The 25112-nt window shown below is 40.2% G+C and overlaps 1 protein-coding gene across 6 annotated transcripts in view; it reads right to left on the bottom strand.

Annotated features, from left to right (window-relative positions):
- Positions 1-14238: 14238 nt before the first annotated feature.
- PDE7B (phosphodiesterase 7B) overlaps positions 14239-25112 on the bottom strand; it is a 306846-nt gene continuing 295972 nt past the window's right edge. For all 6 annotated transcript variants that reach the window (XM_068938445.1, XM_068938446.1, XM_068938444.1 and 3 more), the window contains 3 exons: positions 24388-24484; positions 20716-20796; positions 14239-17929 (listed from right to left, as the gene is read on the bottom strand). In XM_068938445.1, the coding sequence (XP_068794546.1) occupies positions 17712-17929; positions 20716-20796; positions 24388-24484 (396 nt within the window). In that variant the 3' untranslated portion in view covers positions 14239-17711. The remainder of the gene's footprint in view (positions 17930-20715; positions 20797-24387; positions 24485-25112) is intronic.

Below are 25112 nucleotides of genomic sequence, written 5' to 3'. Positions count from 1 at the left end.
CAAACTTGCTGAGGGTGCACTCTGTCCCTTCATCCAGGTTTCTGATGAATGAGTTGAACAATGCTGGACCCAGTATTGACCCCCGGGGGACACCGCTAGCTACAGGCCTCCAACTAGACTCTGTGTCACTGACCACAACCCTCTGAGCTCTTCCATCCAGCCAGTTCTCAATCCACCTCACTGTCCACTCATCCAACCCACACTTCCTGAGCTTGCCTATGACGATGTGATAGGAGACAGCGTCAAAAGCCTTGCTGAAGTCCAGGTCGACAACAGCCACTGCTCTGCCCTCATCTGCCCAGCCAGTCATGCCATCATAAATTTGTGAAGCATGACTTCCCCTTGGTGAATCCATGCTGACTACTCCTGATCACCTTCTTGTCCTCCATATGCTTAGTGATGACATCCAGGATGAGCTGTTGCATCACCTTTCCAGGGATGGAGGTGAGGCTGACTGACCTGTAGTTCCCTGGCTCCTCCTTCTTGCCCTTTTTGAAGACCGGAGTGACACTGGCTTTCTTCCAGTCCTCAGCCATCTCTCCTGATCTCCAGGACCTTTCCAAGATGATGGAGAGTGGCTTAGCAGTGACGTTTGCTGGCTCCCTCAGCACTCGTGGGTGCATCCCATTGGGGCCCTTGGATTTGTGGATGTCAAATTTGCCTAAATGATCTCTAACCCAATCCTCCTCCACCAAGGGAAAGTCTTCCTTTCTCCAGACTTTCTCTCTTGTCCCCAGGGTCTGGAATTCCTGAGGACTGGCCTTAGCACTGAAGACGGAAGCAAAGGCAGCATTCAGTATCTCTGCCTTCTCAGTATCCTTTGTCAACAAGGCCCCTGCCCCATTCAGCAGCGGGCCCAGATTTTCCCTAGTCTTCCTTGTGTTGCTGATGTATTTGAAGAATCGCTTCTTGTTGTTCTTCACATCCCTAGCCAGATTTAAATCTAAGTGGGCCTTGGCCTTCCTAATCGCATCGCTGCATACTCTGACAACGTCCCTGTATTCCTCCCAAGTGGCCTATTCCTGCTTACAGAGAACCATAGCCTAAGTTCCCCCTTTAGGCAATGGAGCACAGGGTGCAAGGGTGGAGTTGGCAGTGTGTTCAGCAAAACTTATCTTAGAATAAAATACATTTGAAAAATTTGAAGGTAATTGATATAAATAGTTGGTCTAGTTCTGTAGATGCACTGCACAAACTGCACTTATTTAACCACAAGAGAGCAGTGTTGTACCAGACCCGATGCTGCAAATCTTGAAAAAGTGATTTTGCTTTATCAGTAGCAGGTCTAGCAGCAAAATTTTAATCCTTTTATATTTTTATCTTTTGAGTGGTACTCACACACAGAATACTAATGACTTGCAGAGGTACACACTTCTCACTTCGTAGTGTTGATGGTGAGCTATATTTATGTGTATTTAGATTAGTAAATACTCAACACCAGGCTAATTTATTCTCTTATCCACACAATAAATCTTCTGCCTCGTTTTCCTAAATGTTTAACAACTAGAACAATAGACAGAAGATTTGTGTGATGTATTAGAGAAGAGCTTCATCCCTCAGTAAGCTTTTCCTGAAGAAATATCCTCTCATGTCCCGTGCAAAATGACTTTAGGGGAAAATTTTCAGTTGTAATGTAGTATGCGTATAACGAGCATTGCTACTGAATTGCAGGGTTTGGGGTAATAACTTGTAGGTTATACAAGTGAAAATATGTTGCAACTTATTGAATAAAAATAAAGTGGAACATTTGGCATATAGTTTCATGTTTTTCTTTCAGATGAAAGATATGCTCTGTTCCTGTAAGCGTACACTTTCTTTGCTCTTCACATGTAAATAGTGACTTTAATGGGTTTAGGTGAGTACATAAAGCTGAACAAGAAAGCATTTGCAGAACTGGGCAAAGTTGATTTTTTTCTGATGGAATTATAATTGTTCATAATAAATGCCTTATGATTGCTGTCTTAAGAAGGAAGGGGACATTTTAAATATTAATGCAGTCGTGTTGACAGTTGGATCTTGCTCATTTGTCATTTCAAGGAGAAAGGAAGAAAATAATCTCTGTAATATGAACTTTTTGGTTTTGCAGAAAAATAATTCAGAATAATTAACCAATCTAAGCGCTTTTTTTTTCTAAAAGGGCTCCAGCTAGAAAGTGCGTGGTGGCTTCTTCCATGTCGTTCAATGTACAATAAGGTTGTGCCCTTTATTTTCAAGATTTCCACTCGTATTGAATGTAACATTGTGAAAACCAAATTTTTCAGAGAAAAAACAAATAGTACACATCAAAAAATCCTCTTATTACATATTCTTTTTTAATTACATCTGGAGGTAAGAATTACTTTTAATGCATTTTTCTCATTTTGTTTTCTTATACTTCGCAACAATTGCTGCTCCTCAGTATCCATATCTGAGGAGATTATAGTGAGGGAGTACTGGGAGCTGTTGGTCTCTGTGTCTTAGGATAGGAAACTGCTTGATGTTAACTGCAAGTTTTTGCTTAATTTATATCAAAGGGACCTTGATTCTTCAGATGAAGGTAGATACAGTGCATGGATAAGCCTCCCACTTCTTTTGACCTGACTTTGAGCTCAAACTCTCAAGAAGATTTTTAGGAACTTTTGAAAAATATGGAGAGGTATCTGCTGCTGTGGATCATTTTTAAAAAGGAATACAGTGCTGAAAAAACTGCAGAGTTCTGGTGTCAGGAATGCTTCTGCATCTCTTCTGATTTCAGTACAGTTACTGGAGTGTAACTTAAGGTAGTATATGGCTACATATTTTAAATAAGGACTATCTTACCTATCCTGCCATCTTGAACTATGCAAAGTGTACATTTAAGACCTCTAGTCTTGTTTTTTGTGCTTCCTCTTTAGTACTTTGCATTTTACTTTAACTGGGAAAGTGAAACTGGGGTTATTATTCCCACTTCTCTGTTTTACTTTCTAGTTCTTACAGCATAACACAGCAGCTGTCTTTTGGTGGGCAGCATTTTTATGGAACATATGAGTGAAAACCTCTCTAAAGTGAATCTTATTAAAGCTGTTTTAAAATTGATGGGTAGTATACCCATCAGTAGTGCATTGATCTGTCACGAGAGACTAAGCTGAAAACAGTAAGATTTCATCTTCTTGAAATAAGCTTATTTCAGGTATTTTGCTTAACCTGTAGGACATAATCTAGAAACAAAGAAAAACTTCGAGCTCGGCTTCCAGTTTTAAGCAAAGGTGCTTGTTTCAGTCTTGTTTCTAGGGATTATAGCCACCTGCCGTAATGCTGAGGCAGCCTCTATAAGCAACAGCTGCTGCTATAAAGGAGGCATAGAGAGAAATTTGAAGTGAGCTCAGTTTTTGTTTCTTTATGTTAGTGTTGCCTTACACGTTTGATGTATTGTGACCTTGTATTTCACAGCCTGTGAGTACCTGTCTTATTTTTGTAATGAGAACTGTAAGAATCTCTGTTAAAGGTTCCAAAATAACAGTATGGATCGTAGGGGTTGCTTGTACTTGCTGCTATTGAAGTTAATTTTTCCTTTGTCCTTTAGAATGCTGTTATTTTGTAACTGCATTCTGTTGTTTGTCACTTACTTTGTCTAGCTGGTATTTTAGTCATCTTTTTTCCATTACGCTCTTTCTAGTAGGTGTATTTCTTGAATTATATACCATATTTGACTGTCTCCTACTGAGGTTGGCTTGATAAGCTAGGCTGTTTTTGTTATGCTCTTTCCTCACAAGTGAGGAAGTGTTTCTGAATAGAGGTCAAGCTCGATGTTCTTGTTTTTAATTTTGTTAAGTTAGGAGCTGCTTTTTTACCAGCATGTAGAGAGTGGGAAAGTAACCTGAAATTCAGTATTTTGTAACAACAAAAATATCTAGTTTGTGGTTGTACTTTGATCTGAATCAGGTGAAATGCGGACTTCATCAACAACATCTCTTCCTTATCCACTCTTTTGACCGCTCAAATGTTTTTGAACAGGCTGTGTTAGCTTCTTGTGTTTCTTGCTAATTTCATATACACTGTCTGTATGTATATGCATTATATTAAGGTTTTGTTTGTTATGTTTCTGTAAGTTTTTTTTTTTTTTTTAAAACTTCTACCAAATCTTCAGTCTATTTTTATTTGGGACCTAAACAAGCAGGGTAAGGGATCCCACTACATGCTGTTTAAGCTATTGGAATGTTGTTAGGTGAATTGCATGTTAACAGCTCCCTAGGCCAGGAGTTGCCTGGGGAACCCACAAAAACTTGTGCTATTTCTACACATCTGTACAGACTTGCAGACAATCCTTTTCTTCCCTGTCCTCCACTTTTCCTCCCTCTCTAACATGGTAAAAGCTGTGGGGGAAGAAGATTGGATCTTGATTTTAGGACCAAGTTTTTCTTTGTTCTCCAGCATACAAGTATCCCTTACAATCAAGACACAGTAGCTTTGAAGAAAAGAATCTCAGGCCAGACCTTGAGCATGTTATTTATGAGTGGTTGGCCTGCTACCAGTTGAGGACCATTAACAGCACACCTGGTATCAGTCGCTGGCAAAATCTGCTTTTATTTGGAAGTTGCTGATCTGTTGCTTTAACAAGAATCGAAATTTAGTTTATAAATTGTGTAAATTCTAAGAAAAGTGAGAAGGATATACCTCAAAAGAAGCAGGATCACTAAGTACTGCTAACGTATTTCTTTAATGGAGGAATAAAGTAAACTCTGCTTGCTAGGTGAAAAACCCTGAAACTGCAGATAGTTAATAATTTGAATCTGGAAATTCTGAAGAAGTCGACTGAAGGAGCTCTCTGCACTAATTCATTTTGAATAAGTCTTGAAATAGTAGGGAAATTGTGGCATGTAAATTTTCTTTTTAAGAAAAGTAGGGTAAACCAAGTAACTATAGGTAAATTAGTGTGCATCAATTCTAGGCAAAAAGGTTGAATCTGTAAGTTTGAATTCTCTTGCAGCTTTGGAAATACTTAGATAATAGGAGTGGTCTCATGTAGCTTTATGGAAAATAGATCTTTTAAATCATGTTTGACAAAAATAGCTATAATGGAATATTTTGTAGTGTTAATTAAAATATGGCATTCACATTACCCATAAAATAAATGCTAAATGGATGTACAACTGATTAACTGGCAGATGAGATTAATCACTGAAAGGAAGTATTTCTGCTAGGGTTAGAGGAAATGGTTCTAGGTTAATGTAGTTCCATAGTTTTAGTAATGAAATAACTGATAAAACTTGTGGATAATTGAAAAGAAATTACTTAGTGAGAAATAACGAAGATAGGAATGATAACACAAAGCCATAATGATAATGCTATAGTAAGCTGGGTCTTCAGAAGGAGAAGACATTGCAATATAGTCAGATAGAAAGCTATAAAGAAGTTTTGTTTGAGTTTACGATTTTTGGTACCGAATCTTTCAGAAACAGTAAGTCTATTTCTGTTTGATAGCAGTGACTTCCTTTTTGTGTGAATGCATTTGTGAAGAGAAAGAAAAAGGGTACTAACGGCCTCTTTTGCTGATAGAGGGAACCGTAATCACAGAATGGTTGAGGTTGGAAGGGACCTCGGGAGATCATCTAGTCCTACCCCCCTGCTCAAGCAGGGTCCTCTAGAGCATATTACTCAAAACTCTCCTGGCCGCAATCTTGTGCATCTCCAGAGAAGGAGACTCCACAGCCTCTCTGGGCAATCTGTGCCAGCGCTCTGTCACCCTCACAGGAAAGAAGTCTTTCCTCATGTTCAGATGGAACTGCCTGTGTGTTCCTTCAGTTTGTGCCCGTTGCCTCTCGCCCTGTCACTGGGCACCACGGAGAAGAGACTGGCTCCGTCCTCTTGACACCCTCCCTTCAGATACTTGTAGACATTGATCAGATCCCCCTGAGCTTTCTCTTCCCTGAGCTAAACAGGCCCAGCTCTCTCAGTCTATCTTCATAGGAGAGATGCTCCAGTCCCCTAATCATCTTTGTAGCCCTCCGCTGGACTCTCTCCAGTAGTGCTAACTGGTAGCAGGAAGTTAAAAATAGAGTAATTTAAACAAGAATGCATTTAAATTACGAGCCTGATGTCCTCAATGGGAAGTGGTGACTTCTCATGACTTGCTCTGTGCAGTAGAACCTGAAGGTAGTCCCAAAGTGAATCCACTGCAAAGTTTAAAAACAAACAAACTCCCAAACCCTACAGCATCTAATATATAGATGATCAAGATCTATCTGAGACTTCATCTTTTAAAGCTAATATCTGAATCTGTTAAATGAACTTTCTAGAACATTTTCCTTAGCTGAGTCACCTTTTGAAAACAAGGCACCTTCCTTTTCTCCTCCTTTTTTCCCAGATTAATTAGAAATCCCTTAAGTTTCTTTCTGCAGAGAAGTTTATTTTCTAACGTATTTATCATAGCTTGACTTACTAAGATACCAGCTGTTATGGCAGATATTAGTTTTCACATTTTAGAAGTATTTTGTAGTTTCATGGAGGACCTGTGCTGTTCTTGAAGGTGCAACTTCTTGCTAATATTCAGAGCTTCAAGAGGACTCGATACTACCATGGCTCTCAGAGTAAAATCTAAGTTTGTGGTTGTGCTGTACCTGCTGAAAAATGACATCTGCATTATTATATAAGATATCCCTGAGAGCAATATAACGCTCTCAGGCCACACTCTAAGCTATCAAGTAACTCCAGAGTGATGATGTAAGCTCTCCCTTAAAACTAACGATATTGTGGTAGCAGGAAGAGCTGTGGTTGCACTGGTGAAGAGTTGGATTGGTGAAGGAGTAAACTCTTTTTCCAGAAGAAAACTGCAAAGCATACAGTTTCTTTTAAGGTAGTTTTTATAGCTAATGAATTCACTCTGTCCATAAAACTGAAGAAGTTTAGCTACCTTATCGTTAAAGTAAACGTTCTTCTCTTAAATCTAGTTCTCTGTAGGAACTGTGGTGATTTTTCTTCTTAAGCTTTCAAGTAATGTGAGTCTATTGTTAGATTATTTATATTGTGAAGACTTGTGGTAGGGGCAGTCTTGTCTGCGCTTGCTGTGTGGTTTTGGTCCAGAGCTGGAGTGCTGCAAAGTGTTACCACAGCGTAAATAAACAAACTCCACCTTCAGCTAACATTTCACGTGCTGTGTGTTGGTTGTGCTATAACAGCTCAAAATGCCAGATTGTTTTATTAGGATGTTATGTTCCAAAGTCCAGATTCTGCAAACAGGTACACAGAAGTAATGAAACTGTTTGGAAGGAAAATGAAGGCTGCTGGAGTTGCTAGATCTTGGGCAGATGGTGGAACTGGCAAAGACAAGGCACCTGAAATCCAGGCTCCCTTCTTATTCTCCTTCCTTAAAGCATTACCATGAATGCTTCTTTAGGCTATGAATTTTTAAAACTGAGAAACTGAAATGTTTACAGTAATACCTTAAAATGTTTCAGTTGTAAAAGTGAATAAAAACTACGATAGGAATTGAAGCTGACCTGAGCTTTGGGAAGATATTTATCTTGAAATCAAAAAGTCTGGCTTTATTAGAATAAAACCATTATGATTTTAAATAAGGAGAACTCGGAAATGACCAAGGAAGATGAAATAAAAAGGAGATTGGAAGCAACTCTCCTTCTGCTTGCATGTGAGTCCTTGCTTCCAGTTAACTCTGTATCTGTCTGAATTGCAGTGAGCTCTAGACCCCCTTCATGTCTAGGTGACTAGACGGTCTCTTTGAGAATCTGACTGTAAGGTGCTGAGAAGGGGATAACAGATGCTGAGAAGGGGCAAAAAGGGTTAGCTGATAGTCAGCTCCAGACTGGACTCCTGACACAGTGAGCACAGGGGAACGATCAGAGTCCCACACTGAAGGAAGGAGACTGCCCAGCTACTTATCCAGGTTTCTTCACTTTAGTCCACTGATACCTGCTGTTAATATAATCTGGGTGTGTGTTATCTTTGTAGCTACAATTGAAGGCAATATAGGAAGTTTATTTGCTACATTAAAACTTTTGTATACATCTCAGTAGGTCTGTAACTGAAATACCCACCCAACATCACCACTGACCTGTCATTTGATTTTTATTTCTTAGTTTGATTTTTTTTTTTTTTTGATATCAGTTTTTACGCAGGCAGTCTTCAGGTAGCAGCAGCTTAGGAAGGTCTCCCTTTAACGTGGGAGTCATTGTAGTTGCATATATATACATGTATGTGCATGTTAAATAGGGCTTAGCGCTGATAAAAAGCACTTCAAGGAACTGTGTTTTTTTCCCTCTCCCTTTGGGAAATACAATAAAATTATTCTTACCCCTTAAAATAGGAGCATAGTATTAGGGTGCAAGGGAGGAGTGCTTATGTTTTAGTCTTCAGCTGTTCCTTATTTTTAAGATGCTTCCATTTTTGCTGTTGTTGGTTCCTCCTTGCTCAAGGGAATAATTGGTATGTACTGTGATAAATAGATGTATGTAGGTAGGCCCTGTGGCTGAACTAGATACATGAAGGCATAGTTCTCTACAAACTCAGGAAGGCTGCTCTCAGTCGTCTGGGCTGCAGGGCTGCACTGCTTTGATCTTGCCATGCCCCTGGCTTTAACAGGGCTCTCTCCTTTTGCTGTCCTGCTGGTTTGCACTGCCAGTGGTGCCAGTGCTAGAGGCACAGCATGACTCCTGGAAGGCGGCGCTGTGTAGCATGGAGAGCTGCTTCTCCTTGCTTGTCCATGACTCATCAAAGGGGCTCGATGCTCATCTGGTTTCATTTGTATTTTTTGATAGAGATTGCCAACAGGAGAGAGAGAAGATAGACATACTATATAGCATCACTATTGAGAACCTGCAGGGTGCCTTTGGGTAAGTGTGGAAGTGTGCCAAGCAGGGTGTCCTCATCCGGAAACATGCTTGTCATATATCAGTCCAGGATAGCTTGCCACCAGGTGCTGTGTGTGTGTGTGTGTGTGGTGTGTTGGTGGGTGGGTGTTTTTTAGTTTGGTGTTATTGGTCACTGGTTTGGCACTGATCAGGCAGTCTTCTTTTGCCATCCTCAAGAGTAGATGGGCAGCAATTGCTTCTCCAGCAAGGCTAACATCAGGGTAGAAACTCTCTTGTCTTATAAGGATATTCTACTACCTTTAAGATGTTTGCAGATAGCCGCTCCTGTTTTTGCTTGCTGCTGCCTCCTGCATAAGCCTTGATCACCTGTGGTACAGAAAGATTTTTCAGACTAGAGACTCCTACTCCCACTAGCTAAATTCATTTACACAATAAATTGCATTACATTTCTGGACAACCTAGTGGTAGCTCTGTTGATCAAGATGAGTAGACTTGACTAGGGCATTCCTTGCTCTTTCCAAGAGATCTAGTCTTTCTTATAGTTCCATTATAATTTAATCAGTGGTAGTTTTTGTTGTTAATATAGAATTATTCTATTTTGTAAGTCTTGTCATATCTTAGTCTTCCAGAGGCCTTCCCACCAGGTAGGAAACTTCCCTTCCTCTTAGCCTTTGTCTGATTTTGGCCAGATTAATGAGAAATACCCCTTTGTGCCCCCTTGGCGACCGCATCCATCTGCCTATGAATGCTACTGCTCAAGTACAGTTGTAGCCAGCAATAACCTCCTTCCGCACCACAGCAAAAAACAGATATTCCTATGCTGTTTATTTAAAGAATAAATAAAATTTAAAGCTCCACTCTAGTCATTAGACTAAGATGTTCTTGGATTTTTCACCCCAATTATTTCTCAATTTTCTTCCTAAAGCCTCACTGTTGGTACAGGAGAAAGTCAGAATGTGACAAGGTACTTCTTGTCCGTTTTAAAGACCAAATGTGTGTGACTGTTCTTCACTCTCTGTGTAAATGCAACAGGATTTCATCTGTTTCTTAGGGCTCTGATGAACTGTGGCTCTTGAGGGAGTCTGCAAAGTTGCCATAACTGCTGCTTTATTCCTTGCTCATTGGAGTATCCTCTTGTGGAATTTGTTTGAGGCCACCAGAAGGTGATGGAGGCAGATAAGGAAGGGCAGAAGCACAGCTGCTGCAGAGACTACTATTATTTAAAAAAAAAAAATCATTCTTTTCAGTGCTTGACATAGTATAAATGGCCACTCCTTAATGTTTCCTGAGCAGTGCTGGCTTTTCTGATACATTGAGGAAAACAAGTTGTGTATAGGTACCATACAGCGCAGTGGCAATGTCCCTAAGTACGTATCATATACGTGCAGTCTTGTCCCAGCAAAACAATACAGGCTGAACAAAGAAATTCCACTTGTGTTTTGGTCTCTCAGCTGATGGTATCTCCCCCCCCCAACCCCCTTTAAAGAATGAATGTAAATATATTGTCCCTACGCACAATATGAAGGATGTAAGATGGTCTCCTTTGGAGCACTATTTTTATCTTTCTTCTTGAACCTGACCCTGGATACCTTATGATACTTTTTATATGCTTTGAATTTTAATTGCTTGAAGTGACTAGCCCTGAGTTTGCCTCTGCATATTGGTAGACCCTGTTACAGAAATGAGGCCAGGCATCAAATAGCTGTGTAGATGCAGCTCTAGATTTTTTTTTTCTTTTGTGGCTATATTTCTTTCATGCATATGCTTATATAAGAGCTAAAGCTCATAGAATAGAAATTCTCTGCATGTACCAATGAAAACTTTGGATTTGGACCATAGGAGTTAATGACCTACATGAATAGGTCATGAAAGCATCATTCTGAATTAAAGGTTAATTCAAGTCTTAAAGTGTGTTTCCTCCAAGAATATAGTGTTGGTAGTACTTGTTTATAACCATGGATATTTGTTTTCTAGATATAAATGTTCAGTCCTCTTTTAAATTTTGGTATGTGGTTAAAGGTTAATATTTTTTGTGGCAGCAACTTCCAGACATGTCATTTTACTTAGTCTTCCTTTGTTCTAATGTTTAGATATGGGAAAGCAGATGCTGTCAATCGTTCTGTTGAACATTGTTTTTTTTTTTTTTTATTTGGAGACACTTACCTCCGATTCATCTCCTAAAGTAATGATGAAGCTATAATATTTTTTTCTTCCCCTCTCTCCTCTCTTGACATTTTTTACAATTAAAATTTCTTTTTGCCACCCTTCTCTGCACCTCCCGCTGTTATACCGACACTTTGCAGAGGGGAGTGATTAGTATGAAAATGATAACATTTTACCTCTGGGAGGTAGTACAACTCTTCTCTATCCCTGTCCGTATGAATTCTAATGCTCCTTTTTGGTTGCAGCTTCTTATGATACCCAGATCCCCTTTCTAATCCAGTACAATGTATTTGGACCCGTGTAGGGTGTAGGATTCAGCTCATTTCTCTAAAGTGTTACCATAAACTTGTCTGACATGAAATTCATCCCTTGTGATGCTCGCTTTCTTGTGTGTTTAGGTCTACATGGCCCCATGTAGACACCCAAGGAACCTTTGAGCAAGCAGTGCTGCTGGTAGTAGGATTTAGTTGTTGTAGATGGAGCTATTGCATGAGGCTTAGTAAAACTCTTCCCAAAACCCAAACTAGCCCAGGGTGTAGTGAAATGATCCGTTAGTTTTGGCAGCAGAGCCAATTTAAGCCCTTTCGCCTCTCTGCTGCAGTGGTGTTGTGTGTTGTTGTTGTTGGTTTTTTTTTTTTTTACTTTTCTCTCTCTGTATTCCAAAATAACTGTTTGAGGCTGTGCCATATACAAGACTGTTGAAAGATCAAGAGGTGTGGGAGTGGGAATATGACAAGCCTGCCTTGCTGCTTAAACCAACGTTTGGTAACTGCATGGCTGTTAGCTCAGAGAGGGCTGGACTACATCGGCCCCTGGAGGGATGCCGCGCTGGCTTCCTCACCCTTACAGAAAAGGAATCTCTCTGACCTAAATCATTGTCACATGCCTATTGTATTATTTCTTTTCTTAATGAATAGTTATTTCCCAGATTCTGCTTCTGAGCTAAAGCTTAAGCTAAAGCCTTTGGCCGGAATGGAAAAGGTTGCCATTTTTATGACCTTGCTGCAAGTTCAGTGATTCATTATTTCAACAGGCTAGTTTATATTGTTTGTACTAAACCATTAAACATCTGCATCCATGCAGACCGTGCCTATATAGAGTAGGAAGATGTATTGACTTAGCTGTTATTGAAAATAATACTGCTAAAATCCCTTGTGAACTATTGTGAGTGGTTTTCCAGTGCTGACTATGTAAAACCTCTCTTGGAGAAACCATTGCAACTCTGTTGGTATATAGGACAGATCTCTAAGGGGTTTCATCCCAGAATCCATTCTGCAATTTAGCTTGCATCCAGGGGACACATGAAAATACTTTGTGTTATGATTCCGAGTTGTTTTTCTTTGTTTTTCTCTCTCTCTCTCTTTTTTTTCCTTTTTGGAAAGTTAATTTAAAACATTGGCTAAATAATGTTGAACTCAAATGTATTCCTAGCTTCTATATTCACTTCTGTTGTAGCATTTGGCTTACGCAAGTTGTGCGAGTGTTGCTGAAGACTTTGAGGTACAAATAAAGTCAGGCTTTAGAAATGTATCAAAATGAACAAGTAGGATCCCTACAGTGACAAGATTCAATCAGTGATGACAAGTATTTTTTACTTCTTAGAAACACTTATCAGTGGAGAACCTCAATACTTCCGACACTTTTAATTAAAACTTTACAAGCCTCTGTCATGTTGCACACATCACATGTAACATGGTCCTCAATTTAGATAGCAGAAAACAGAGATTAAAACCTTCTAACGATATTAAGGAGATCTAGTTATTGGGACTGAAACAATAATAAAAGAGAACGTCTTCTTTAAATACTTAAACAGGGAAACTCTTTCCCTGGGGTCTGAAAATCTTTATGCTATATACTTAGGAGAAAGTTGGGGAAAGCAAAGATTTTCCTTGCTGGTAATTCCATTTAAATTCCTAAAGCAAGGCTAAGGATAAGTTTGGAGAAAAGTTCATCTCAAAAGTAGTGTACTGGTAAAGTGATTATTTGCTGATAGGACAGAGAGGCAGTGGGAGGATGGCAGCAGTACTCTTGCTGTCTTGTCAAACCAGAATGTCTTCAGCAAACTAAGGATGTGTTTTCTAGCCAATGGCTCGACCAAAAAACTTTGGACGCTACATCCTCCTTTTCTTTTTTTTTTTTTTTTTATTAGTTGTCATTCTTTGACATGATGAATACTTACAGCAGTATGTTAAAAAAGATACAGTTAAGTCTCTTGGCATCACTGCATAGCAGTCACAGCATTTTCACACAATCTAGTGCTTCCTTTCAGAACGATGCATATGGCATGTATATGCACATATGGGGGCTGATTCTTGGTCCCAGTGAAGTCAGTGGGACCAGTTTTTGGCCCATAGAGCTGTATAAGATATGTGAATGTGAATATTTATAAAATGCTCTACAATAAACATGACATATACAATCTTGAATTCAAAGATAAGCAGAATATATTTTACATCCAAGTCAAACTTGCTCTCTGCACTTAAAATTTATGCACCTAAAATACTGGGTGGATTATGCAAACTATTATTTGTTTCTACCAATCAAAGTAATTTGGATACATATTCTTGGCATGAAGCTTGCCCTGTTGTTGTTGTTTTGTTTTGGCTTTTTTGGAAATTTACAGGATTGTACTTCAAACTTAAGGATGGATTCTATGAGCATGAACTGGGGATGGTGGGGCCATAGGGTGAATAGGAGTGCTTTATGGACAGTCCACTTGAGCGACTTAAAGCATAAGGCTGTAAATTATGGCTGGCACCCTGATCGATACTTCTACTTGACTGTTTCTCCTTTCCAAGGAAAGTCGATTTGGAAGGGGCTTGTGTGTTCTCCATCTCAGTTTTACTGAAGGCTTTTAATAAGAGTTCAGCTACAGATTAGAGGCTCTGAGATAGCTACACAGTTTGAAAATTGGCTTATTCCACTTACTGTGGTGGCAACCTTCCCAATGATCATCTGAGAGACCTTACTTTTCTTTATCAAAACCAGTAATTTATATATACATATATATATATATATATATATAACCCTCATGTTTTAGATTAGGTGAGGCAGCACTGCAGATCATGTTTTCTTTTTCCATATTCTGTTCATACTTCCTCAGTACATACATTCCTACTTAATGTTAGCTACTTCTCTCTTGGTTTCTGTATTTCAAAAGTACAGTCGTTTGTACTCTGTCCTCCCCTTTGACTGGTGGCCAGAATGCTGACCCTTAAAAATCCCAAGATAGGTAATACCTTTAATAATTAAAATAATACATAGATATGCCTTTTCAGTGTAAAAGTTTCACTTTTCCTCACTCCTTTTTTTTTCTCTTTTTTTCCCCCTCCCCCAAACACAGAATTTACCTCTATGATGGTATAAAATCTGCATTTAAAGAAATTGGATTTTAATCAAGTCAATTCTATTTGTGTAGTATATTTGAGAGCATTTTAACCTCTTGTTCTTAGCAGTTTTCTACTTCCTTCATTACATATATGAAAACCACACTCAATTATAAAACCTCAGGGTTTTATAAAAAGCTGCATAGACCCAGTAAGAAAAGAACAGTAATTCACACAGGCTTTCTGTAAAATGGCTGATATGGCTGACAGGAAAAAAAAAATCCATATGCTTTGTGTGTGTGCAAATACTCTTTCCCAGCCCGCCCCTCCATTCTGTCCCTCTAGCATTCTGTTGGCAGCCTGGGGAGAAATCCAAGCACAGAACGTGCTCCAAACCAGGCAATACCAAGTCCCTATCACAACAGCATATACTGAGTGCTGGTGCTGCTGAACTGGTTGAATTAGGTGCAGTTTGGCTTCTTCTGAAGCCAGCCTGAACCTATTCCAAGCAGGGTTTCACCGGACAAGGTGACTGAAACCTAGCAAGTGTGTTCAGTGCACCAAAAAAAACCCAAACTCCTGTTCTTTGAAAAGTTGTTCTTAAAATGTTTATTAGGAAGTTTCAGCTCAGAGAGCACTGACTTTTGATGGGCCCAGGAGGCTCTAATCACAGAAAAGGTTTTGGTCTTACTGTAAGAGAACTTGCTGCGTATGCGCTCAGTTCTCCTACCGGATCTATTTTCTGGAAGCTCCTCAGAAACAGCACAGTGATGTGTCTGTCAATAGGCTTTTATGCTGCTAGATGCCACGTTTGTTTACCTAAAACTTTAGAACATTTTAAAAAAATTCTTTGAACTAGATGGAAATGGCTTCCACTTCTTAGTAAAAAGAAGAAGGAAATGCTATTCTTTTGTATGTACCTAATGTGCTGCCTACCAGAACTTATGCTGCTTGTTGTGCCTTGTCCTAAGTCTGTCAGGAGAAGGAAAAATGCATCTAAAAAGCTGTGAAATGGTGATGCTCCCACCTCCACCATCAGGTGGTTAAAATGGCATTTATGTCCTGTAGTTAGAAGTAACTTTATTCTTCTACAGCTCCCTCTCAGCTCCCTCTCTTTGATTGTTATCTGGTCTCACCCACAGTACATCTAATTTGTGACTCCTGTTTAGAAAAGTGAGGAAGAGCATTTTCTACTGCTTGATGAAGTAGTTCATAAATTGGCAGAAGAGAAGAAAACCATTTATCTTAATACGTTTTGTGTTCTCGTAGTGACTGATGTCCACTTATTTCACCATATTTTAATAACTTTCTCTGAAGATACATCTCCTATGAACTAGTATGAGTAAAACCTCCTTTACTACAACTTGTGGTTTTTGTTTTGTTTTGTTTTTTCTTTTCCTCTAAACATATTAGGCACCTTATGAGAATGAAAACTTTGTCTAACCCAGTCAATCGTCCCTGTGATTGCGGAAAAATGCTACCACCTCTCTTCTTGCACTTTTAGGAATGAATATCATCTCTTTTTTTCAAATGCTAACTTAAATAGTGTTTTATTTTTGTTCTCTCCAAGGTAATCATGACACAACATGATTATATGACTGTAGGTGCTATTTCTGCTGGAAAAACAGCTATGCAGATTTGATGTAATAGGGGTTTACAACAGCACTGCACTTTAGCTTAATATGATTTTTGAAGGGGGTAAACACTTGGTGCAATGCAGTGGTGCTCATGAAAGCGATCTCATTGAAACTGATGGAAACGTAAGCAAAGGCTTATAAAGAACTTTCTGAATTGAGGTTGTTTATGGCATAGGTAAGGCCCTGTATCTTTCAAAAACACTGGAACACAGAAACTCCCTCAGCTATCATAATAGTTAAGAAGAGGATTTTTATTAACAGACTGGCTACAAAGCATTTCTTCCTCACTGAGTCAGATTGATCTAAGAGTCAGATGAAGTATTTTTTTAATGAAAAGAAAAATACAGGTGCATTTAGATGCTGGCTATCTAAGGAGGGAATGTGGGGAAAAATATCAACTACATTTCAACGTCACTCAGGAAAACAGTTGGACTCTAGAACAACTAGGATTTCGTGCTTTGCAGATCACTATGCTACTTAATAAAGACTTAAACTCCTGAATTAATGTTTATCGCGTCGAACTGTCAAATTATGTGATGTTGCTGTGGCTCTTTTTTGTTTAAACTTAAGCTTCAGGCTCTGTGAAGCATTTGCCCAGACTGGATGTGCAAGGTGCCATGGATTAAAAGCACGGACCCATACGGAATGTGTTTGAAGTTTTCAAGAAGTTGTCGTGCCAGATTTCATTCCTTAATGACCTTCGGTACACTTTGATAGTGGAAAGGCAATTCAGAATCATATCTTGTGATAATATGATTTTGGCAGCAATCAGAAGATGAAGGATGCTGGAAGTTAAGGCTTTTATCAACAAACGATGGTGTATATTAATAAACTCTATACCATATTTACAAATGCTTTCTCTTGTATTAAAACTAACAGTATTCTGTTCACAGTGCCAATGTTTATACAGGTAGCAATCCCACAGTACTCCAGTATTTTGGCATGGGAATCAGTAGCGCTTTGTATTTACAGAAAATGTACACCTATGAATATAAACATGTTATTTGAAACAGTACTCAAAAGATAGATCTGTTCGCGATTCAAAGGTTTAGACTGTACAACACCTTCCCTTTCATTTGCGAGGGAATGCTGTTCCTTGCAGTGAGAAGACGCCAGTCTTTTAACCAAAGTGGCATAAAAATGATTACCAAAATGAGCTTTGTTACACTGGAGTTGTGTATACAGAGAGTAACTTCAGTCCGAAGTTTTTAGAATCTGTTGTTTAGTGCACAGAATACAAAAGTTAAAAAGGGTTTTGTTTTAATTATTAAAATAACCAGGTTGTCTCTGCCCTCTGTGAGTGCTGTCTCACTCAGCCAGTGTCCTCTGGATTTCTGAAGATGCTGGTGGTTTAATGTGCAGCCCAGCTGCCAGACTGGAAAGTGTATGGTGCTCTGGGCCTATATACATAGGTCACAGTATGACTCATGGTAAAAATGGATATATAACCAAGAGTGCCTCCATCTCTCCCGTTCTCTCAGTAATCCTCCCTGCTTAGTGGCAGCAGAAATTGGCCTGGCCACAATATCGCCGACTGGGCCGCTGCAGTTGAGCAGTTAATGATCAGAAGTGACAAATGGCTTCAGGCAGATGCAGGGCGAAGGGGGAAAGGAATATGAAGGAGATCCACACTGGGACCCAGCAGAACCACGGGTTTATTCATGAGGACCCTTACAGCTGCTGCTTTGCTGTTTCTTCCCTTTCCATGTTCTTGCCAACAGGCTTCTAGCGCCTTCGGACTTTGTTTGCTGCTGTGATCAAGACAGATAGCAGTGTCATAAAGGAAAAGTGCAAAGCTGCCACTAAGGAGTCTCTTCTTCATTTAAAGTCTGTTCTTGGTTGCCAGTCACTTGACCTGAGCGGTCACTGCTCCTATTACTGCTGTGTTGCTTATGGAGCAAACTCCTCCACTTGGCCTTGTTCCTCCTGAGATGGTTTAGCATATTTTCAGATAAGGGAGTGTCTCCTGTAAACTGGGCCCACCTCTCAAAGAGTGGCTCTACGATGTACGTCATGAACCCTGGGAAGGCATACAAAACAAGGCAGATCAGGAACAAATTCACTCACTGAATGCATTTCTCCACAGAGCTGGTCAAGAGAATACAGCAATGTAAACTGTAAAAACCCAGAAGAGAGATAACAATATTGCCTCACATAGCAATCCGCTCTTGCAAACTTGACTAGTGTACGTGATGGAGATGTAGATTGATCTGTATGTATAACAGTAAAATCTGAGAGAGAAAGAGCATCCTTCTCTGGGGAGATTTCAGACTAGAGAGTCACCTACATGTAATTATGTGTGATGGCTACAATTTTTCTCCACAGATATTGGAATGATCCCTTCCCCTTTTTTTCCCCTAATGAAATAGCTCTTTCGTCTTTCAATTGAACATTTGTTTTGGATAGGTTTCTTTTTTTGAATGGTTTTAGACTGTGAATCGTGACTCTTATGGCCAGTATCTAAGCTCTGCATCAATGAAATTTTTCACCAGGCTCAGCCTAAACAGGTCTCCCTGCATCAAAAACTACAAACGCTGAGTAGTTACCTGCAATTTTTATTTTTAATACAACTTTTTTTTAAGGTTGACACTCTAGTTTTAGCAACTATTTTATTTAGTTGCTTTAGACGTTAGTCAATGGGTTTCTGAGCTGTGGCTGTGAATGAGAGCTGAGAGTGGACCTGTAGTGTGTTTGAACCCTGTAAAATACCTAAGAGGCAGAGGTCATCGTTGCAAAGGCAGTGAGTGCTGCTGTGGCTATTCTGCCTCCTAGTTCAGAGCTTGCTGGACTTATATTAACTTGGGGACTTCTGCACTACACTATGCTATAGATATAGGTATGTTACATGTATAGACTACGCTATAGACAGGTATGTTGTAGAAACCTTATATACTGTAGAGTGCAGACAGGGGCAGCAGTAGAAATTTGTATATGGGCCTTTAATATCACATGGGAAGACTAAGCAACACCTCCTCTGTGCCAGAAAGGTTTGTCTATTCTAACCCATTGGGGAGTGGCTTTTCTGTTGAGTTACTTTTTGTATCAGTTCACCCTAGAACAGCTATTGTGCACAGTAATGGCTTGTAATTAAGTAAATTGTTATAAAAATATCTTTGATAGAAGAAAATAAATTGAAATAATGCTTTTAAGGTTTAAACTGCAGTACAATTCCAACAAGAAGGAGCTCAGAAAGGGAACCTTTCAAAGCCAGAACTAGAATTTGGCTGCTGTTCCTTTGTTGTATGGGGATTAGCTATGATGCAGCAGGTTTATCTGTAAGCCATGTCTCACTTCTGCCTGTAGGTTTCCACTGATACTGTAACCTTAATACAGTTGGGTTTATATAACTCTGAAACAACAGGAAGGGCCTAACACTGAAAATAAAATTGCTGTCTGGGGCTTCCTGCAAACCCTATGGCCTGCATGTGAGGTCTCTGGGGTTGTTCAAGCCTCCTCTTAGGCAGTATTTGTGTCCTTGCCATGACTGCTAGCTGGGGAGCCAGCTTGGATGACTGAGCAGCTGTGGAGCTGGGTGGGCATGCATCAGGCCAGCTGGGATGGGGCAGGTAGTCATGACCTGAGGTGGCTTTAAACTGTGAGCCATGGCTAACTTTGCAGTAGATGTAGCCTTTGCCATGATAAACTAAATGTTATGGATGAATCTTACATTTCGGAAAGGCCTGTTTTAGTTTTGTTGTTTGTGATCCTAGTTGTGCCGTATCTCGATGGTAGATGATCTTGGTGGAGTAAAATTTCACGTTGGTTAAGCTGATTAGGTCAGCCTTATCTCTGTGGCAGAGTGAATCACCTTTGCCAAACTTAAAGCAATCACATGGATCAAAAGTCCACCATGATTATTTATTATTAGATGATTTCTTTTAACTCATTGCTTCTGCCTCATAATTTTTCTGGCAAGGGAAAAGGAAGACAAGCACTTTAGCAGCAATTGTTCAGCTGCGGGACAAAGACAATATTTTATGGTTACGCAACTGCCCAGTTAACATACTATAGATATGGTATAAAACTATAGATGCGTTTATGAAAACACTGACGACAAACTAACTATTGGGCTTCTATGATCATACTGCAAACATTGTCCTGTAGTCATTGCTCCCTGCTTGAGATCTATCTGCTGTCCAGCACGTGGAGGCTGTGGGGATGTTAATACACAGCAGAGCAGAGGAGAGAAAACTTCTGTTCAGTGCTTTAAAGGCAGTGAGTGAGGCTTGTGAAGGACAGCTGAAGTGATGAAAAAAGAAGGAAAGATGGAGAAATTGGGATCCTGACTTTTTGGTTCCAAACCTCCAGAGAACTACTAAGGAAGCAATGAATGTGGTCTGAAGGCTCTTAGGATATCACTCATTTCTTCTGGCTTCTCCACTGCATCATGTAACCTGCCTCTGCAGGAGAATTAGATTATAGAGTGTTTATGAAAAATCTTTGGGAGATTAGACAGAGAAATAATGGCGACACTACTTTAAACCGGAAAGTTTTCTTGCAAATTCAACAGTTGTGGAAATGCTTTCCCTCATCATCCCACAGAGCCAAATTACCTCATTAAAATGAGCTTGCAACTGGCTGATCATCAGTTTGAGCAAATGTCATGCTTTACCTCATAAAGTAAGACAGCAACAAGTCAATCCTAGATCAAGTGTTCCGGATTCACAAAGTTGACCTTGGCTGTTGATTCACTGGGATTATGTGGCAGACGGATTTTATTTCATCACATATCACATTTCAGTTTCTGTTTGAGCTTGTGCCATACGGGGATAAACATGGAGGTAAAAGAATGAAACTAGCGCTTACCGATTTGTATGCTTGGTATTGTGTCCTTCTGCTGATTACAAAGAGGGCTTATTTCCAGTTCAAACTTTTGTTCCAGGTCACCTACAAAAAAGAAGATAAAATAATTTGCAGCCACTTGCAACTCTTTGCCATAGCTATGTCAGACTGCAGCTGCTTGGATTTGAGCAGTCGGAATCTTGCACTAAAAAAGACCATGTTAAATGTCTGAACCTTCGTTTCGCAGACTTTTTTCTTTAACGAGAGGAACTGACTAAGCTTACTAAGAAAAATATCTCTTAGGAAAGGTGATTTTTGAATGAACATTAAATCTGGGCACTTAAGTGTTTTGAGGACTTTCATTTTCAGAAATAGTTTCTCTTGCATGGAAAAACATTTCCTGTACATTTTAAGACATTCTAGTTTATTTACTCATGGCTCAAATGTCTTCCTACTAGAAAAACCGCAAAATACATGTTTCACAAAAGCTGCATCTCCATTAGTACTGCAGCGTGAATTGTTACTGTGTGCTTGTGGTATCATGACATTGCTGTTAAAGGCCAGCATGATGGAGCCTGGCACCTAGTCTGCAGCTGTGTCCTCACATTCAAACTAACCAGAGCCAGAGCATGGCCTTGAGCAACATATGCTCATGTGTCAAGAGCTGTGGAATTAAAGTTATAAATGTGAAATAAGGATGAAACTTGAGTTTGTCTTGTAATTGTGGTAATCCGGGCTGTGAACTTAAAACATTAATTCCCTGGTTGCTCCAGGAAGTTCCCAGAGAGGCATCTGCCCAGGACTGATTTGAGACAGTAGAAAGACTTGAGACAATGCAATTGACTGAGCTCCTAACCCATTCCACAACCCAGTACTTGACTAACTGGAGCAGGAGGTCTCCGGATGGGAACCGGGACTGCCGTGCGGAGTTGCAAGGCAGCTCCTGCTGAGTGCAGGCCGGGTGGTGTGTTTGGAGGCGGCAAGCAGCCCGGGGGGCAGAAGGGCACTCCAGAGCCTCCCTCAGGCCCGTCACGCTGCAGAACTGACCAAACTGTAACTGGTTGTCCAAAACTATTTCTGCAGATGCAGAAATGGGAATGCAGGATGGTCTTTTGTACGTAGCTAAGGTAGTGAGACGCTCTCTATGTAGCTGAAGATAATCAATAGCAATGGTCACAGGTATGCTGGAGTGATCAGAGAGGACCACAGGGCAGCTGCATATACGAATTCAGACAGCTCAAGGAGTTTCATTTGCTCTGGCTGAAGCTGCCAGAGCAGCTTCTTTTTTCCTCCACTAACAAACAGTTTTGATTTAAATGCTTTTGGGCCACACAGGCTCTACAGGCACATATAAAATACTATATGCATTTTTAAGCCTTGCCTTCCTTCTCTCTGCAGCAAACAATTGCTTCTTAAAATATAAGTGAAGGGAATATTTTTGGTTTTAATTAGATATTTAGAAAATAGCAGTGAAACTTGTTGAGTTTCACCAACAATCAAAAGGAACAATTTAGGGTTGAGACAAAATTGAGATAAAATAACAGTTTGCCATGTTTTCAAATGTGTAGTTTTTCTGTCCTCTTCTTCCCCCTGTGCCCCCTCCAGAAATCTTTGCCTGAGAAAGTGTCTAACTCTAGTGACATCCGCTCTGTAGATATTCTCGGTTCAGATGGGTTCACCTGCATGGCCTTAAGTATACCAACGTCCTCTTGCCTTTGAGAAGGTCTTTTAACTGATAAAGATAAGATTTTCCTTTGCATGGTAAGAACTTAAATTGATGGTCAACTTTCTTATGTTTCAAGTTGCTATGAAAATAATTGCATGAATTAACGGCTGAGAACTTTCACAATGGGGAAAAGTTCCACCCAATTTAAAACCTCTCCAGAGAAACTGGAGTATTAGCCATTTTCTTGAAACTCGGTTCTTGCCAATTCCAGTTTTATATAAACAAATCAAATTGCGTTATTTTCCTTATGTGCCTACTTAATTTTTAAAATGCCCATTGAAATGACGAGCTTTTGTCTGGGTCATTTTCGCTGTGGGTCAGCGAAAATCTTTAATCAGTCCTAAGCCCTAATTTCTTGAGATCAAGCTAAAATATTTTTTTAGGAAAGGTTTGTGTTAAGGACTCTTGTAGGCATCAGCTGCTCCCTGAACTGTACCTGATTTGTATATTTTATTCTGGAGCACCAGACGACTGGAAGATCAGGATCTGAGTCTCTACTACAATGGCATTAAAAATGTTTAGTACAAAGAATTTTAAAACTTTGTATGTTTGTATGAAAGCTATGGCTTTCAAATGCGAATCTCGGTGTCCTGTAATCCTTTGGTGTCAACAAACCACCTTTAAGCCGCAGCATCATGTGTAAGGGGAGACGGAGAACTACAAAAACTTTTTTTTTTTAAATGAAGACATAATGATATCTAAATACACGCTATTCAATACTATTTTCTGTATCACCTACCAGGATTATGCAGCCACCAGTGATAGTCAGACCACAGCTTCTGCACATTCTCCCACATCAATTGCTAACTATTTTCCCCTGTTACTGGGGGGAAACAGGGGAACTGCTCTTGTCTGCTCCAGCATCCTCTTTCAGAGGTATGTTTTAGAGGTTACGCTAGTGAATCTTGAGCTTTGGGGAAAAGCTTAAGTTCATAAGGGTTGAGACTGCTGTCTTTTTCAGCATAGTCCCTCAATACCCTAAAGGTGAGGTATCACACAATTGGGGTCCTGTCTTCACGCACTGGCTGTTGCATGTGCCTTGATTATAGATCTCATTAAGTACGATTGCATCTTGCTGTTTATCCTATGCTGCTTATGTCACTTGAACAGCAGCAAAGTCAAAAACATTTCACCAGTTCAAACTGAAACTGGCTGAAAACTAACTTCCTGACCTATTTGTTCTTGTTTGTTAATGTTGCGGACTCATTGCACTAGGTACCAGCTCAAATGTGACTTAAATTTGCAGTGCAGAATGAATTTTTAAATGAACTCAGTACTTCATTGTGTGCTCTTCCAGTATTTCTACCACTTGCAGTAGCCTCTCAGGATGCTACTAACAAAAGAATTTAGCAGTGATTAAACTCTGCTGCACCCTGTCCGTATTGTAGCACAGCATGACCTTGCCTATGCAGATAGAGCCAAATGGTGTAATTACTGTGGTTTAAAAAAAAACAAAAAAAAACAAACAAAAAACCCCTGCATGACTGAGCTCTCTGCAGGGGTTTGAAAACATTTGCAATAGGTTCGAGCAAAGCTTTGGCTTGCCTACTTTGGCCCATTAAACTCTGTTAGAAGAGCTTAGCATGCTGGGAATCGCATTCGAACTCTTTCTCTGTGTTTGTCCGCAGAAGAGTATGTCATGTTTGGGGAGTGGCAAGGGTAGGACTCCCATAGGAATTGTACTCAGTTTGAAAAGTGAGATAAAACACAGGGGACAGTGGGTACGGTTTTGCCGCTGTGTAACCCGGGCACAGTTTTAGTTCAGTGCAGCTAACAATGACTGGAGGGTGCTCAAAGAAGAATCACACCGTGCCCCATTAAACCGGTAAGTTCAAGAGCCGAGGCACAGCACAGCTTCCTCCCTTTCTGACGCTGTTACAGCAGCAGTTGGGTCAAATAAATACACGCTGCTCTTCTATTCCTCCACACTTTTAAAATGAGGCAGCAAAACGGCGCGCGGCGGGGCTGACCTTGCCGGTAGAACTCTTCGCAGACCCTTTCGCTCCACTGCTTGCTCAGGTCCCAGAGCCGGCAAGGGTTGCAAATGTCGGCACATTTGAGTGCAATCTGAAAGCAAGGGAAGAAAGTAGCGGTGAGAAAAAGAAGTTATTATCTAGCGGTGTTTCGGCAGTAAATCTGAAGTCGTGAAACACCTGGGCCTCGTGGCCCAGAAGGGCCTCGTGGCCCAGAAGGGCCTCGCGGTGCTCAGAAGGGTTAAGGTCACCTTTTAGAAACTGAGCCTTGCCCAAATACGCCTTTTGAGGAACGATCATTTACTTAAGCCACAAACAAAACTTTCGTTCAGCGCTCCGCATCACTGTAGTGAGAACAAGAGGAGGGCCAGGTTCCAAGCCTGCAGAGTCTTTTGGATATTTCTTGGAGGGAATAAGCCAACAAAAGCTTCAGGCTGGCTCCCGCTGACTGCCTGGCTCGGCATCCATCACTGATGACAAGGAAAGGAAAAGCCAAGCTGGTGTGAGGCTATATGGGCATCGTTTCTCTGTGGTCTCAGCAACGGACCTTGTATCTCACTTCAATTACACTTCATTTTAATGTCCGCAAACTTTTGTTTGTGAAGCCTCTGGCTTGGTTTCACTTTATTACTTAGCACTTTTAAAGTGCTTTCCAGGGGAATGAGGATGGAAGGGCGAGAGATTTTTAAAATCAAGTAACTGCTTCAGAAAAGTAAACTATG

The sequence above is a fragment of the Struthio camelus genome, chromosome 3, assembly GCF_040807025.1.
Source record: "Struthio camelus isolate bStrCam1 chromosome 3, bStrCam1.hap1, whole genome shotgun sequence".
NCBI lineage: Eukaryota > Metazoa > Chordata > Aves > Struthioniformes > Struthionidae > Struthio > Struthio camelus.
The sequence above is the reverse complement of the archived record's forward strand: the minus strand, read 5'-3'. Positions and strand labels throughout refer to the sequence as shown.